The following is a 17,268-nucleotide window of genomic DNA, read 5'->3' as shown; positions in this document are numbered from 1 at the left end:
CGGTCAGCTCATTAATATAAATAAAGTATGACAGTCCGCTAGTGGTGTAAAATAATGAAATACATTTTCTTAATGTGACATTTTTCTTTCTTTTTCAGCACTATGAGTTACACAGTGAAACTCTGAGGTCTCTCACTGACAAACTGTATCGAGTTTCCCAAATATTATGCTCGCACATCCTCAGAAAGGCCTCCTCTGTTTCCCCCTCTTTGGCTCTGTCTCCCACTCAGAAACAGCTGGCTTGCATCATAGATATTGTATCTTCAGCACGAGGTCTCTTCTCCTGGCTCAACAGGTATTTACTGACTATAGTCATTGAAGTTGGGGATCCCCACTGATCCTGAGAATGAATTGGCATTTGTTTAGCGCTGCGGCCTGTTCAGGTTTTCCCTGTACGGGTGGCCTCCTGCTTTGCAAGAATAGTGGTGGCGTGTCCTTGCAAGATTGTTATAAAAAATAACACACTTGTGGTAACAGAAACAAAATATAACCCCCCATGATGTTACCATGTAAAATAACCTCAGATGTCATGCTGTGATTCGCCAGTGTAATCATGTGATAGTTTAAAGGGTGGGTTTCACAATAAACTAACAATATCTTATATTTATGTTTCTCTAGCTAGCTGGCTGCATTGTTTTATATAGTCAGCTAAGTTCTGCTTTAAAGGGGTCCTTGAAATTCCTCCTGAGATTTTTCTAGGCTGCTATAAATGTTATAGTGTAGTCATATTGTGACAACAATAGCCAGGTATCTATAGAATAGACTGCCCTGCATTAATCTGTCTACTGTATTCTTGGTCCACTTATTCCTTTCTGCCTTCTGCTATAGTAGTATGTTGTGGTGAGTGGGTTGTCCCCATGGTGCAGTAATGATGCAGAATTCATCAGATTGCTGTGGACATGAACATGAGTCTGGACCATTTTGAACGCTAGTACTGATCTACTGGAAGAAAAAAATTGTGTGAACGGAGCCTAAGGGGGACATTTATCAAAACTTGTCCAGAGGAAAAGTTGCTGAGTTGCCCCTAGCAACCAATCAGATTGTTTCTTTCATTTTTCAGAGGCCTTTTCAAAAATGAAAGAAGCGATATGATTGGTTGCTATGGGCAACTCAGCAACTTTTCCTCTTGACAAGTTTTGATAAATGTCCCCCCTAAGTGTTCTGATTCTGGCCAGTTAAACTCATAGCATGATGCTAAGAGTATTTGCAATGTATAATAGAAGTCATTAGAGGATTTAACCTCTTGCATGCCTCCTACAGCTCCCCATGTACCTCCAGTGCACTGCTCCCCATGGTACTCCTGTTTTAAAGACTCTATGGGGGATATTTATCAAAACCTGTGGACAGGCAAAGTTGCCCATAGCAACCAATCAGTTTGCTTCTTTCATTTTTCACAGGCCTTGTTAAAGTTGTACTCCCGTGTAAAACTTTTTTTTTGTAAATCAACTGGTGCCTGAAAGTTAAACAGATTTGTAAATCACTTCTATTCAAAAAATCATAATCCTTCCAGTACTTTTTAGGGGCTGTATACTAAAGAGAAATCCAAAAAAGAAATGCATTTCCTCTGATGTCATGACCACAGTGTTCTCTGCTGACCTCTGCTGTCCATTTTAGGAACTGTCCAGAGCAGCATATGTTTGCTATGGGGATTTTCTCCTGCTCTGGACAGTTCCTAAAATGGACAGCAGAGGTCAGTATTAGATTGTATTAGGGGCCCTCCAGATCATGTGACTTCTGTCTCCTACCAGAAGCTCTAGAAAGGAACTACTAAAGAAAATGATGGAATATGGAGCTGATGCTTTCCTGTCTGCTTTAGTTTTTAACTTTAGCTGCGTCTTGGGGATATGGCTGAAGGTGCAAGAAGCCCTATACACTGTGTACCCTGTTTTTATAGGTGAAACCAAGCTGATGAGTGGGGGGTCCGACTAGCACCACCATGGACCCCAGGCACAGGAACAAAATTGTCCCAAGAATCAGTGGTGCGGTTTATCCATTCTCTATCTGGCCTCCAAACATTGCTGAGTTCAGCATGCAGTGTGCTCTGCTCACTCCAGAGTCCTCAAAAAGTGTCCCCATTCTTCAGATTGGCAGGGGTCCCAGTAGTCGAACCTCCACTGATCAGATCTCCTTTTCTGTTAATAGGATAGAACTCCTTCAGAAGGAAATACCCACACTGTTGTCGTCTTGCTCTGCTTGTATCTGTCTATAATTTATGGTATGTTATGGCTGCACTCTTCTTTATGATTCATTTATTGTCCTTTCTTCTAATCACTGATCCTGGACTGTTTGTTGACTGCACTTTCTATCTTTTCCTTCTCCTTTCACACCCGTCATCATTCAGTAACTAGCACGCTGACTATATATTGAATAACAACGATCATCTATTGATCTGGACCATCGTGTGCTGGTCAGCCTAAGTGAAACATTGGAATTAAAACTATAATTGAACCTAAGGTAAGGCTATGTTCACACGGCGGAATAATCTGCCCAGAAAATGAATGTGCTGACAGCCTGCACCAGCAGTACAGGACAGTGCTAGGGCTGCTCATAAATGCACCGTCTCCAAAGACAACAGTGCATTTCCAAGTGCATTCTGCAGAAAGGATCAGCATGTCATTTGTTTCTGCGGAGGCTGGATTTGGAATTTCCACAGCAGTTTCCGTTGCAGAAATTTTGCTGTGTGTGCGCTGCAGCTGAATCCAATTGAAAATCATGAGGCTCTGCCTCAATGGAATTCTGCTGGGAAATTCTGCCGAATGAACTAGGCCTAACTGATCCATATCCACACTTCAGGTAAACTTCTTTTCATCTCCCTCAAACTATCCATTTAAAAAGCTGTAACCTTTCTAGTCCTCAAATTCTTTGCCTACTCCTGAATCCTAACACCAAGTAACACCCCTTTTATCTCTCCATCCTTCTACTTACTCCTCTGTTTCATATTGTTGCCATTTTTTTCATACGTCAAAACCTTCCTTCTCAAATGTTCTTAACAATCTCAAAGATTATCCTACTCGCACCTACTATACCTGTCTCTGCTTCTTCTTACTGCTGGCAACATTTCTCCTAACTCTGGACCTCCTCACCAAATCCCATCCATCATGTTGCCCTCCTGTCACTGACCTGCTTTCCCAATATTACATAACCCCTCTAACCTCATATCTATCTGTCCATCCACTGTCCCTTTCGGATGCACTCTGGAACCAACACTCTGTCTGCAACAAAATTTCCTACATTCATAAACTCTTTATTGACCACAACCTATCTTTCCTAGGCGTAACAGAAACATGGCTGACAAATTCAGACACTGACACTCCTCCTGTGCTTTCCTACAAAGGCCTTTAATTTCTGCACACCCCAAGCCCGGATTACAAATGTGGTGGCAATGTTGTCCTGCGTTCTACTGAGAACTGCTCTTTAACCCCAACTAAATCTCTTCCTTCCCTTCTTCTGAGGCAGACTCTGTCTGTATCTACTTCCCCTTAAAGTGGCCATCATTTACTGACCACCAGGCCACCGTTATTGACCACTTCACTACCTGGCTCATACGTTTCCTCTCCACTTTTATCATGAGTGACTTCAACATCCCCATTAGCCACTACATCCCATAACGTCACATTTACCTCAGCTCTGGTCTTAGTCCTTCTGACACACAGTAGAACTTGATGTATCCATTGGCACACCAATCTGACAAAACTACTGAGGAAAACTTGGAGGGCTGCAGAGCAGTACTGGAAGAAAACACTATACTGTTTTAGTATATCTGCCCTACTGTGTTAAAAAGTCTCAGAATAAGTAAATGTATTAAAGTTATTCATACATACATTGATATGTCATAGGGAGGTTGCTAACTTTGTCTCACGTAAGCAAAAAACAATAAATCACTTTAGAACAAATTATTTTGTATGATTCCTCTTCTTCTTTGAGGAGACTTTGTGCAACTTTTTTAAAGGCAGTTTTGTGAGCCAGGTCTGGGCTGGTGTAGATATGCAGTGTTTTGGAGGGGTTTGTGCCTTTTTGTGTGACATTTGCACTTGATAAAGCCATTTCCACAGCAAAGTAAAAACTGAAATTGACTTTTGTAAGATCCTTTGTGGCTTTTTGCTTACAGCCAAAAGTCGCAAAAAAAAAGAAAAAAATAAGTGCTTTGATGCATGTGTGACATTTCATGTGCCAAATATTAGCAAAAAAAGGCTCTAAAGACATTTATAAATATCCCCTATAGTTCTATTTGAACCTACAGTGAAAGAATTTAAAAACTTTGCAAATTGTCTTCACCAAAAAAAAGTCCTCTGTTTTTGTGTTTACAGATTTTGTTTCCATGTTAATGGGCAACAAACACATTGGCCCTCATTTACTATTCTAAACCCGACTTCTTTTGTCGGGTTTTTTTGGCGCATCTTTGTCTGCGACATGTCGCAGACATCGTGCGCCAGTCTGCGACACGATGCAACATTTTTTCCCGACGGACCCGATGTGGATTCTCCCAAACCCGAAAAAGGGGCGTAACCCGACATTTCTGAGCTTTCCCACGAATTTATAAAGGTTTCCAACCCGAATTTGTTGAATTGTTGTGGATTTTTTCCCGACAACTCAGAGGAGTTGGAAACCAAAACCAACAAAACCCACGTGCGACAAACAGGATGCGACATAATAATAAATATCAGAGGAAAAAAGCAATCGGGTAAGAAAGCAACATAGACTTACAACCTGATTTTCTAAGTAAATGAGGGCCACTATGTAGTCTGATCCTGCATTCATACCTTCTATTTGTTAATATACCATATGTATGTTAGGAAGAAGAGGAAAAATAGAAGGAAGTATGTCTGCAAAATCACCGTCTGCAGACTACACGATTGGCTTTTTGTCAGTTGCGATCTCCTGTACGGGGCTCGGCTCTCCCCATACTGGAGGTGTGTCAACTGCAGAATGACGCTGCGGCCGACACACCCCTCCATGTATCTCTATCAGAGATGCAGTGTTCTTGCGGAGAGGGGATAAGTTGTCTAAGGCTGCAGCACTCCTTTAAACAGTAGGACATGAAGATTATTTACAAAGTTGTCTCTTCCTGTATTTTATCTATTTATTTATTTATTTATTTTTTAATCCTCTGTTAATAACCAAAATAAGTCACACAAAGTAGGACAGACCCCCAAGTGTCAATAGTACATACACTGTGGGGATACATTTCTAACTATACCACTAGATTAGAACCAAACATAAAAGACAGTTGATCCATAGCATGCAAGAGGGGGGCGCAACTGACTTCCTGTCTCTCCTCTGGCTGCAGTGCTGCATCAGTGCTGCTGTCAATTTTGTAAATTGTTGTTATTGGTTGGCATCCTCATCGATCCTAAGGTGATGGAATATCTCTTAAAGGGGTACTCCACTGGAAAACATTTTTTTTAATCAACTGGTGGCAAAAAGTTAAACAGATTTGTAAATTACTTCTATTAAAAAATCTTAATCCTTCCAGTACTTATCAACTGCTGTATGTTTCAGAGGAAGTTATTTTCCACTGTCCATTTTAGGAACTGTCTAGAGTAGCAATAAGTCCCCACAGCAAACCTCTCCTGCTCCGGACAGTTCCTAAAATGAACAGAGGTGTCGGCAGAGAGCACTGTGGTCAGACAAAGGAAATTCAAAAAGAAAATAATTTTCTCTGTAGTATATAGCAGCTGATAAGTACTGGAAGGATTACGATTTTTAACTAGAAGTAATTTACAAATTTGTTTAACTTTCTGGCACCAGTTGATATAAAAAACAAAAAAAAAACTGTTTTCCAGGGGAGTACCCCTTTAACCCCTTGGGGCCAAAGCCCATTTTAACCTTAACCCTTTAAGGACTCAGCGTTTTTCAGTTTTTGCTTTTGTGTTTTTTCCACCTTACCTTTTAAAAATCATAACCCTTTCAATTTTCCACCTAAAAATCCATATTATGTCTTATTTTTTGTGCCACCAATTCTACTTTGCAGTGACATTAGTAATTGTACCCAAAAATCCACGCGAAACGGAAAAAAAAATAGTGTGACAAAATTGAAGAAAAAACGCCATTTTGTAAATGTATACTTTATATTTATTCTGTAGGTCCATACGGTTAAAGTGGTACCCTAGTTATATAGGTTTGATTTTGTCATACTTCTGGAAAAATCATAACTACATGCAGGAAAATTTATATGTTTAAAAATGCCCTCTTCTGACCCCTATAACTTTTTTATTCCGCATATGGGGCTGTTTGAGGGCTCATTTTTTGCGCTGGTATCTGAAGTTTTTATCGGTACCATATTTGTTTTGATGGGACTTTTTGATCGATTTGTATTCATTTTTTTAATCTTTTTTTTAATGATCTTTTACACTGATCACTGGCATGTATTAACATACCATTGATCAGTGTTATTGGTGCTTGACTGCTCCTGCCTGGATCTCGGGCACTGAGTAGTCATTCGCCGATCGGAAACCGAGCAGGCAGGTAGGGATCCTCCTGATGGTAAGCTGTTCGGAACGCCGCGATTTCGCGGCAGTCCCGAACAGCCCGACTGACCTGCCGGGATACTTTCAGTTTCACTTCAGATGCAGCGGTCAACTTTGATCGCTGCGTCTGAAGGGTTAATACAGGGCATCACTGCGATCAGTGATGTCCTGTATTAGCCGCAGGTCCCGGCCGTTGATGGCCGCTGGGACTGACCCGTTATATTGCGGGAGCCGGCACAGGACGTAAATATACCTCCTGCGTCTTTAAGGGGTTAAGGACCAGGCCATTTTTTTGCAAATCTGACCACTGTCCCTTTAAGCATTAAAGGGGTACTCCGGCCCTAGACATCTTATCCCCTATCCAAAGGATAGGGGATAAGATGTCAGATCACGGACCCCCGGGATCTCAGCTGCAGCACCCACCTGTTGCGGCTTCCGCAAATGCTGTAAGCTTCGGCTCCCGACCACGGTGACGTGAGATCGTGACGTCACGACTCCGCCCCCGTGTGACGTCACACCCCGCCCCCCAATGCAAGGCTATGACGTCACACGGGGGCGGAGTCGTGACGTCACTATCTCCCTTCACCGTGGTCGTGAGGCGTTAGGATGAGAGCCTCCAGCGCTGCCGGAAGCCGGGTGGGTGCTGCAGCACGGGTGGGTGCTGCAGCCGAGATCCCGTGGGTCCCCAGCGGCGGGACCCCCGCGATCTGACATCTTATCCCCTATCCTTTCGCTCCATCCAGAATTTATGTTTTTTAAATGTCTGTATACTCTCTTCTTTTTTGCATATTGAAATAAAGATGTTTTTTGTATGGCACATGAGACTGATTAAATAATTTATTGGAGTGCAGCATTGTATAGTTGCTAGCTTTCTCTCTTTTTTTTTCTGAAATAGTAACCCTTTAGGTGTTTCACAGGAATAGCAGCAAGGTGGAGGAGAACATTTTAGATTTTCATTTTTTACACTAACATGTTCTTGTAGACCCATTTTTTTTTTTTTTTTTTTTTTTTTTACAAGGAGTAAAAGGAGAAAAAGCCACCAAAATGTGTAACCCATTTTCTCTCGAGTAAGGAAATATCTTATATGTGGATGTAAAGTGCTCTGTGGGTGCACTAGAGGGCTCAGAAGGGAAGGAGCGACATTGGGCTTTTAGAAAGCAAATTTTACTGAAATGGTTTTTGGGGGGCATGTTGCCTTTTTAAAAGCCCCCTTGGTTTCAGAACAGAACAGCAAAAAAAAAACACATGGCATACTATTTGGGAAACGACACACCTCAAGGAACGTAACAAGGGGTATAGTGAGCCTTACACCCCACAGGTGATTGATACATTTTCGCTAGACATGAAAATGAAAAAATTTGTTGTTTTTTTACTAAAATGCTGGTTTTACCCCAAATTTTTTATTTTCACAAGGTCTAATAGGAGAAAATGCCCCCCAAAATGTGTGACCCCATTTCTTCTGAGTATGGAAATACCCCATATGTGGATGTTAAGTTTTCTACGGGCGCACTACAGGGCTCAGAAGAGAAGGAGCGCCATTGGGCTTTTGGTGAGAGAATTCGGTTGGAATAGAAGTCAGGGGCCATGTGTGTTCACAAAGATCCTGTGCTACCAGAACAGTGGACCCCCCACATGTGACCCTATTTCGGAAATAGCTGCATTGAGCATTTACACTCCACTGGTGTTTGACAGATCTTTGGAACAGTGGGCTGTGCAAATGAAAAATTAAATTTTTCATTGACCACTGTTCAAAAAAACTGTCAGATACCTGTGAGGTGTAAATGCTCACTGCACCCCTTGTTACATTCCATAAGGGGTGTAGTTTCCAAAATGGGGTCACGTGTTGGGGGGGGGGGGGCACTGTTCTGGCACCATGGGGGCTTTGTAAACGCACATGGCATTCAATTCAAGCGAAGTTTTCTCTCCAAAAACCAAACTTTGCTCCTTCCCTTGTGAGCCGTGTGGTGAGCACTTAACATCCACATATGGGGTATTTCCTTACCAGGAAGCCCCCTAAAATGGTGTTACACATTTTAGGGGGCTTTTTTCATATTACCCCTTGTGAAAAAGAAAAATTTGGGGTAACACTAGCATTTTAGTGAAAAAAATCGGATATTTTGTTTTCACATCCAACTTTAACGAAAATTCGTCAAACACCTGTGGGGTGTTAAGGCTCACTATACCCCTTGTTACGTTCCTTGAGGCGTGTAGTTTCCAAAAGATTTTTGCGTTTGTCAGAACTGCTGTAACTATCAGCCACCTCTGCAAAATCACCAATTTAGGCCTCAAATGTACATGGCGCTCTCATTCCTGAGCCATGTGGTGCGCCTGCAGAGCATTTTACGTCCACATGTGAGGTATTTCCGTCTTTTTTCCTTTTACCTGAAAAGTATGGGGCAATACCAGCATGTTAGTATTAAAAAAATAAAAACCTTTTACAATAACATGCAGGTGTAGACCCCAAACTTTTCCTTTTCATAGGGGGTAAAAGGAGAAAAAGCCCCCCAAAATTTGTAACACAATTTCCCGATTAGGGAAAAAGCCCATATGTGGCACTTTTCATTTCTATTGGCGGGGGGGGGGATCAATGTAAGGGGGTGTAGTGTTTTACTTTTTATTTTGTGTAGTGTAGGGTTTTTAGAGTACATGCACACGGTCTGGTTCACAGCAAGTTTACTACTGGGAGTTAGAGCTGCAGCAGAAAATTTCCGCAGCTCAGACCTAGGGCTGGGCATACAGTCAGCCTATCACAAGGCCGCAGGGATGTTCCGCCTCGGCCGGTGATAGGCTGAGCCCACTGTCATGTAAGAATCCGGCTCCTTACATGACCAAATATGTATGTCACTGTATTTTTGTAACTTATGGCGGTTTCACGGTATATAACGGTATTTACCTCCCTCCCCCCCCCAAAAACAAGTTATCAGCCAAGCGCTGTCCTCATCGGGGTAAATACTACATATCGTCCGCAAGCGCTGCCCTCCTTATCATCCTGTTTGTTGTGGGCCGCCGGCGCTGACACTCTATACCAGTGGTCTTCAACCTGCGGACCTCCAGATGTTGCAAACCTACAACTCCCAGCATGCCCGGACAGCCAAAGGCTGACCGGGCATGCTGAGAGTTGTAGTTCAGGCAACATCTGGAGGTCCGCAGGTTGAAGACCACTGCTCTATACTGTACGTTATGCCCGGCTGCAAAAGCACTGCACTGTCCCCATTGGGGTAAATACTCGCATATCACTCGCAAGTGCTGCCCTCCTTGTCCTCCTGTTTGTTGCGGGCCGCCAGGACTGACACTCTACTTTACGCTATGCCCGGGCTGCAAAATGTAAACATAATAAACTTTAATGTGCGTTCTGACGCCGGCCTTACGCTGGGGACGGGAACGTCAGACAGCCGTCAGCCTATCACAAGGCCGCAGGGATGTTCCGCCTCGGCCGGTGATAGGCTGAGCCCACTGTCATGTAAGAATCCGGCTCCTTACATGACAGTGGGCTCAACTTATCACCGCCCGAGGCGGAACATCGCTGCGGCCGGTGATAGGCTGACGGCTGTCTGACGTTCCCGTTCCCTTGGAAGCTGGTCCGGACCGACGGGGAAGGTGAGTTTAAGTTTATTTTGTTTACCTTTTGCAGCCCGGGCATAGCGTACAGTATAGAGCTGACACTCTATACCAGTGGTCTTCAACCTGTGGACCTTCAGATGTTGCAAACCTACAACTCTCAGCACGCCCGGACAGCCGAAGGCTGTCAGCGCATGCTGAGAGTTGTAGTTCATGCAACATCTGGAGGTCCGCAGGTTAAAGACCACTGGTATAGAGTGTCAGCGCCGGCTGCCCACAACAAACAGGGTGACGAGGAGGGCAGCGCTTGCGGGTGATATGTGAGTATTTACCCCGATGGGGACAGCGCTGGGCTGATAATTAATTTGGGGGGGGGGAGAAGCAGAACAGCGCTCACGGGTTATATATGATTAGTTCCCCGATGTGGGGACAGAGCAGCGGGCTGATAATTCATTAATTCATTCCTGAGGGGGAGGGGCCAAACCGGTATTGCGGTATGGGGAAAAATTAATATCGTGCAGGACAAAAATTTCTGTATTCGGTATGAACCGGTATACCGCCCAGCCCTACTCAAACCTAATGCGGGAAGCTCGCTGTAAATCCCCGCCCATATGAATGTACCCTGTCATTTTTGGGGGGGGGGGGGGTTGCAAAACTACAACTCCCAGAATGCACTGACAGATCGTGCATGCTGGGAGTTGTGTTTTCTTTTTTTTTTTTTTTACCACAGCTGGAGACACAATGGTGGGGAAACACTGAGTTAGGTTACAGACTAATTCAGTGTTTCCCAAAGAGCGTGCCTCAATCTGTTGCAATACTACAACTCCCAACATGCCCACCCAGACTGTCCAGGCATACTGGGAGTTGTAGTTCGGCAACACCTGAAGGGCCAGATGTTGCAGAACTAAAACTCCCAGCATGACTGACTGTCTAGGCATGCTGAGTTGTAGTTTTACAACATCTGGAGGGCCACAGTTTGGAGACCATTGCACGATTGTCTCCAAACTGTGGTCCTCCAGATGTTGTAAAACTACAACTCCCAGCATGCACTGACAGCCGAAGGGCAAGCTGAGAGTTGTAGTTATGCAAACGCTGGAAAGGGCACAGTTTGGAACCCAGTGTAGTGGTCTCCAAACTGTGTGTCCCCCCCCCCCCCCCCCCAGATGTTGCAATACTACAACTCCCAGCAAGCCCAGACTGTGCAGGCATGCTAAGAGTTGTAGTTCGGCAACATCTGAAGTCTTAGATGTTGCCGAACTACAACATCCAGCATGCCTGACTGTCTGGGCATGCTGGGAATTGTAGTTTTGTAACATCTGGAGGGACACAGTTTGTAAACCACTACACCTCCAAGTGTTGCAAAACTATAACTACCAGCATGCCCAGACTGTCCAGGCATGCTGGGAGTTGTAGTTCTGCAACATCTGAACGGCCAGATGTTACATAACTACAACTTCCAGCATGCCTTTGGCTGTCTGGGCATGCTGAGAGTAGTAGTTTTCGCAATATCTGGAGTACCACCGTTTGGAGACCACTGCACTGCAAAAACCAAAGCCAAAGGCTTTCTGGGCATGCTAGGAGTTGTTTTTATAACTTTTACAAGGCGGCAGTGAAGATCACTCGTCAACGATCTTCACTGCCGTCGCCGTACCACAACCGTCACAGCCGCAGCTCCTGATCACAGCAGCCCCTGATCGCCGGTAAGCAGCTCTGCAGCCTCCGCCACCCCTTGACCTCTGCTCTTCACTTTAACCCGCCCCCCTCCTGCCATTGGTCGATTAATTCTGACTGACCAATGGCAGGGGATAGGAGGTGGTGGCACCCCTGCCATTTCATTCCTATCCTTCAGGATGATCGGCACTGTCTGACAGCCCCGATCACCTTTATTTTCCAGGCGAAAGGGCCACTAGAGACCTGATGAGCCCGGAAAAGCCGTGATTTGCACCCCAAAAAGCCACGAATCATGGCGATCGCCGACAAGGGGGGGTCTCAGGTATAGATATCAGCAGTCATCCCATTCCGATCACCGCCTGTGTGCGGCAGTGACCGGAATTCCCACAGGCGTACAGGTATGCCCTTGGTCCTTAAGTACCAGGGCGCAAGGGTGTACCTGTACGCCCTTCGTCCGCGACAGGTTAAAGGGGTATTCCAGGATTATTATTATTTTTTTTAGTTAAGCCATTGAGCCCATGATGCCAAGTTATGATACTGTGTAATATGCTTATATTACCTCCGTGCACTGCTTTGTCCAGTTTTCATGCATGGGACCAACACCCAGAAATGCTGTAGTGAAAGTCTTTTTATTTTACTGTTGTCTCTGCCCTCTCTCAGCATTCCATGTGGTTAGAGACAATGGCCCTCATTTACTAAGAGTGTTGTGTAGGTTTCTTTGTGGGTTTTAATTCCCTACAATTTATTTTCCACTGTATTTACTAAGGTTTCCCTACATTTTCCACTTTCCCTACACTTTGTTTTTTACACATGCTCTGATCTGTAGGGTTTTCCTCAGCTCAAATCCACCACATTTTATGTGCAAACCTTAGTAAATATGTTGGGTTTTTGTGAAAATGTTGGAAACACGCCCCTTTTCAGAGACCACACCCCTTTTCCCGATGGTCACGCCCCCTTTTCGAGTTTTCATAGCAAAATGGAGAGTTATTCTGGGTTTTTTCAATTCTGGCGCAAAATCTGGCTCAAAATCTGGCGCACAACCCGACAAAACATGTTAGGTTTGCAATAGTAAATGAGGCCAATATGTCAGAAGTAACATGATTTCCAGGTGGTGGCTATGCTGCAGTGGGTGAGTGGATAGCATTTTTTTCTGCAAGTCCCTGCTATCCACCCACCCACTGCAACATAGCCACTCCCTTGAGATCATGGGACTTATGACATATTTTTTTCTGGCTGCATGCAATGTTGGGAAAGGTCAGAAAGGCACTTTTGGGTGTCCTGTGCATGAAAATGGGACAAAGCAGTGCATGGGAGGTATTGGAAACATATTACACAGTATCATAACTTTGCATCATGGGCTGAAAGGCTGAATAAGAAAAATCCTTGAATACCCCTTTAGCTGCTGAATACTACAAAGGAAATTCTTTTATTTTTGGGGGGGATTTTTCTGTCTGACCATAGTGCTCACTGCTGACACCTCTGTCCATTTTAGGAACTGTCCAGAACAGCATAGGGTTTACTATGGGGATTTTCTCCTGCTCTGGACAGTTCCTGACATGGACAGAGGTGTCAGACAGAAAAAAAATCCAAAAAGAAAATAATTTCCTCTGTAGTATTCAGCAGCTAATAAGTATTGAAGGATTAAGATTTTTTAATAGAAATAATTTACAAATCTGTTTAACTTTCTGGCACCAGTTGATTAAAAAAAAAAAAAAAAGTACCCCTTTAAGACTTTAAATATGCCCAATCTTTTATACACCACTCAACCACCAGTCAATCACTTGGCTAATATGATTAGGCCCATAGGAATCTTGCAATACACTATGCAATATTCATCCATCGCCTCATTTAACCTTGGGATACGGGACCCCTGTTTTCATAGTCACCTCCCACCAATCAGACACCCAGTCCCATCTTGTTTTTGGAAAAAACCCTTTGAGGGCGTTAACTTAAAATGGTTGTTAATGTCAGAATGATACAATACTACAATTGTATAAATGTGTGTAAATTACATCAACAGGTATCTGTTCACACGGTTGAATGATTACTCCGCTAGCCGAGATGTTATTGCGCTGTGTGTTGAGCTGGCAGAAGTGCTGCATAAGGTATGTACCATCAATGTACTGTGTTCTATATATGTGACTATTCAAGCACCTGACAGGACGGCACTAAGGGAACTTTTCTAATGGCAGCAGCAGTGGGATCACCTTTCACAAGTCCAGCCTTTCCTTGACCAAGGTCTCTTATGACTAAGAAGAGTAAGAGATAAAATGTAGTAATGTAGCTTTAGCTGCTTTATTGTACATTCTAACAAATCACCAGTGACCTATATGGTGTTGTGTTCCTTCATTGCGTGCGACTTTTTCACTCTGTGCTATAAAAATAAACTGTCCTCTCATAACTCTGTGTCCGATTTCACAAAACAACATCAGCAAAAATAGTCTTCGAGCTAAAGCAGCCTGCTGGAGCTAGACGTAAGGGCCGTATACCCTTGTGCTTTTGTATTCAGGTGAGACGTGTTTAATATTCGCTGGGTATCTGTGCTGCATTGTTCATCATAGAACTCTACAGTACAAATGTTCTAAAGTCCAGGTTGATTTTCTGATGTTATAAAGTGAAACTCCTAACTGATTCATTTCAGCTATTTGACAGAAGATTTACCATCCTATAGGGGGAGATTATCAATCAGCCTGAAACCCTAACAACCCATGGCAACCAATCACAGCTCAGCTTTCATTTCTTAACGAGTTCTGGTAAAGTGAAAGTTGAGCTGTGATTGGTTTTTATGGGAAAACCAGACAATTTGGGTTTCAGGCTGATTTGATAAATGTCCCCCATTATGTCTATAGTATAAAGTCTCTAGATGTCGGGGTGTGTGCAATAATACCGCTGTGACCTTAATGATTTCTCCTTATTTTAGGACTGGTCAGATCCACTCATTGAGAACAGGATTCTAGCAATTGTAAGTTACCAGCAGGACCTCCCTGATATGAAATAGCGGTGTAGTCCCTTCCTGATGTTTGTTGATATGGGATATTCGGTATAGCTTACTTTCCTTTTGAACCCGGTTGCCCTGCGTATTTATAAATGAGAAGGGTTTGCTGGATGAGCCAATGCTTTATTTTAGCTTTTGATCTCCTAGCATTGCGTAATGTACTGTAATCACAAGCTGTGCCTGTCTATTTCAGAGTAATGTTTACCAGTGATCTCCCTGAATATATTAAGATTTACGGACAAGAATGTACACTTATCTCAGATGTATTAATGTCTTACCCTTTACCTACTTACCTTATCGCATGTGCTTCTTCATAACTTCATGCCCCTATAAATATTTCACACTGCTTCTGTAACTCTTCTCATCCCATTTTATGTAGTAACTTTCCTTCCACCAACATCTTTATGTTCCATATCCTCCCTGATAATACCTGTTTTTTTTTCAGTGTGAAAGTATTTGTGGAATATGTAGGAGTATTCTGAATTGCAGTCCAGAGAGTCTCCTTAGTCAGACTGCAACACTTGAGCGTGTGCAGATTTATCCAGAGTCTTCAAGCAGTTTGGTGAGAAAAGGGGTTTATTTCTTTGTGTTTATTGTAGTATTACCTTTTTTCCTTTCTTTTATATCTGTTTTGTTTACTTTATGTAATTGTGGGATATTTCTTACACTTTCTTATCCTGCTTTCTACTATATGCCTTGGCTTCTGTGGTATAAATACTTACACCTGTTCTCTTTTTGCTGTGTTAGGGTTGCAGTTATGTAAATGTGTTTTTTTGTTTACATTTTTTAAAATGTAGTAGCTATGTGGAAATCATTCTACTCTTTTCCAAATGTCCTGTTCCTGTCCATTTTTTTGAGAGCTTCATGAGTTAGTGACAGAGTCCACGACTTTAACAAAGTATTACTACTTTTTATGCAGCAGATCTTGTAAAATCAGATTTTATCTACTGCATGTCAAACCAAGTGCACTGTCACTTCCCCTGCCCATACACCATTGCTACATACAGTACAGTGGTCCCTCAACATACGATGGTAATCCGTTCCAAATGGACCATCGCATGTTGAAACCATCGCATGTTGAGGGATCCGTGCAATGTAAAGTATAGGACAGTGGTCTACAACCTGCGGACCTCCAGATGTTGCAAAACTACAACACCCAGCATGCTCGGACAGCCGTTGGCTGTCCGGGCATGCTGGGTGTTGTAGTTTTGCAACATCTGGAGGTCTGCAGGTTGTAGACCACTGTTAGAGGAAGTTGTACTCACCTGTCCCCGCCGCTCCGTACCGTCACCGCTCGTCACCGCTGCCCGGGATGTCGCCGTCCATCGCTGTCGCCGCGTTCCCGAGGTGTCCCCAACGCTCCGGCAAGGCCTCTGCTTCCCCGGCATCCGCACTCTCCGTCGCTGCCATCACGTCGCTACGCACGCCGCTCCTACTGGATGACAGGACGGCGTGCGCAGCGACGTGATGACGACGATGGAGAGCGCCAACGATGCAGGGATCCCGAAAAGGACGCGCCGGAGTTCTGAGGAGAGACATCACCGGAGCTCACAGGGCACCGTAAATGGCTATCCGGTGGCAGCTGAAGCAGTCAGCGCTGCCAGATAGCCGTTTATGCGATGGCCCCGACATAAAAAAGCATCGTATGTTGATGCTGCCTTCAACATGCGTTGGCCTCTGAGAGGCCTCCCCCATCCCCGGTTTTATAATTACCTGTTCCTGGGGGCCGGGTCCACGCTACTTCTGGCTCCTGCTGCGTCCTGCATTACACTGTGCGCAATGACGAGTGATGTGACTGTCACGCGACGTCACCGTCAGTGCGCACAGTGACTGCTCAGGAGGACGCCACCGGAGCCAGATGTAGAGTGGACCCCGGGAACAGGTAATTATATAACCGGGGATGGGGGAGGCAATGGGGCCGGGTGGCGTTGACGGTGATAGGACTCAGGAGGACCCCCAGACAGGCATGGGGAGAGAAGCGGGTGGCGGCGGTCTCTGGCACTGCAAAAGTCGCTGCAGTTCATTGATTTAAAGCGCCCGCTTTAAATCAATGATCTGCAGCAGTATCGCGGGGGGGATAAATAGCCGATAATTTATACCGGAATATCGGTATAAGTTATCGGCTATCGGCCCTAACCTCCACAGATTATCGGTATCTGTATCGGCCCTAAAAAATTGATATCGGTCGATCCCTAGCGTTTTTTACTCCCATAGACTTGTATGGTAGAAAAACGCCACGATTTCAGGGAAAAAAACGCCAGTGGCTCAACATGCTGCGATTTTGCAAAACCGCCAAGGAGCTGAAAAAAACGCCAAAAAAAAGTGAAAAAACGCCAAAAGGATAAAAAAAAAAAAAAAAAAAAAAACGCCAAACTTAAAAAGCCAAGTGGAAAAAGAGTTTTGCGATTTCTTATTGATGTACAGCTAACATCTGGCTGCAGCGTTTTTTTGGCCGAAAAAATGCCATGCGGCAAAATTGGCGTTTTTCTTGGCGTTAAAAATAAATAAATATATAAAATAAAAAACAAGTAGAAACTTAGCCTAAAGGAGAATTCTGGGGAAATGAAATGAGTATTT

General features: G+C 44.0%; 2 protein-coding genes across 2 annotated transcripts in view; one reads left to right on the top strand and one right to left on the bottom strand.

The window, feature by feature from the left end:
* Positions 1-15,102, bottom strand: part of ZNF593OS (ZNF593 opposite strand) — an 84,855-nt gene extending 69,753 nt beyond the window's left edge. Inside the window, exon 1 of the mRNA XM_056557464.1 lies at positions 14,985-15,102. The gene's annotated coding sequence lies outside the window, so the exon portion shown is untranslated. The remainder of the gene's footprint in view (positions 1-14,984) is intronic.
* CNKSR1 (connector enhancer of kinase suppressor of Ras 1) overlaps positions 1-17,268 on the top strand; it is a 61,961-nt gene that overhangs the window by 3,924 nt on the left and 40,769 nt on the right. Inside the window, exons 3-6 of the mRNA XM_056557457.1 lie at positions 99-295; positions 13,717-13,801; positions 14,617-14,658; positions 15,137-15,253. Of these exons, the coding sequence (XP_056413432.1) occupies positions 99-295; positions 13,717-13,801; positions 14,617-14,658; positions 15,137-15,253 (441 nt within the window). The remainder of the gene's footprint in view (positions 1-98; positions 296-13,716; positions 13,802-14,616; positions 14,659-15,136; positions 15,254-17,268) is intronic.

This window comes from Hyla sarda, chromosome 2 (genome assembly GCF_029499605.1).
Source record: "Hyla sarda isolate aHylSar1 chromosome 2, aHylSar1.hap1, whole genome shotgun sequence".
Classification (NCBI taxonomy): domain Eukaryota; kingdom Metazoa; phylum Chordata; class Amphibia; order Anura; family Hylidae; genus Hyla; species Hyla sarda.
This window is presented reverse-complemented; position numbering and strand designations above follow the sequence as displayed.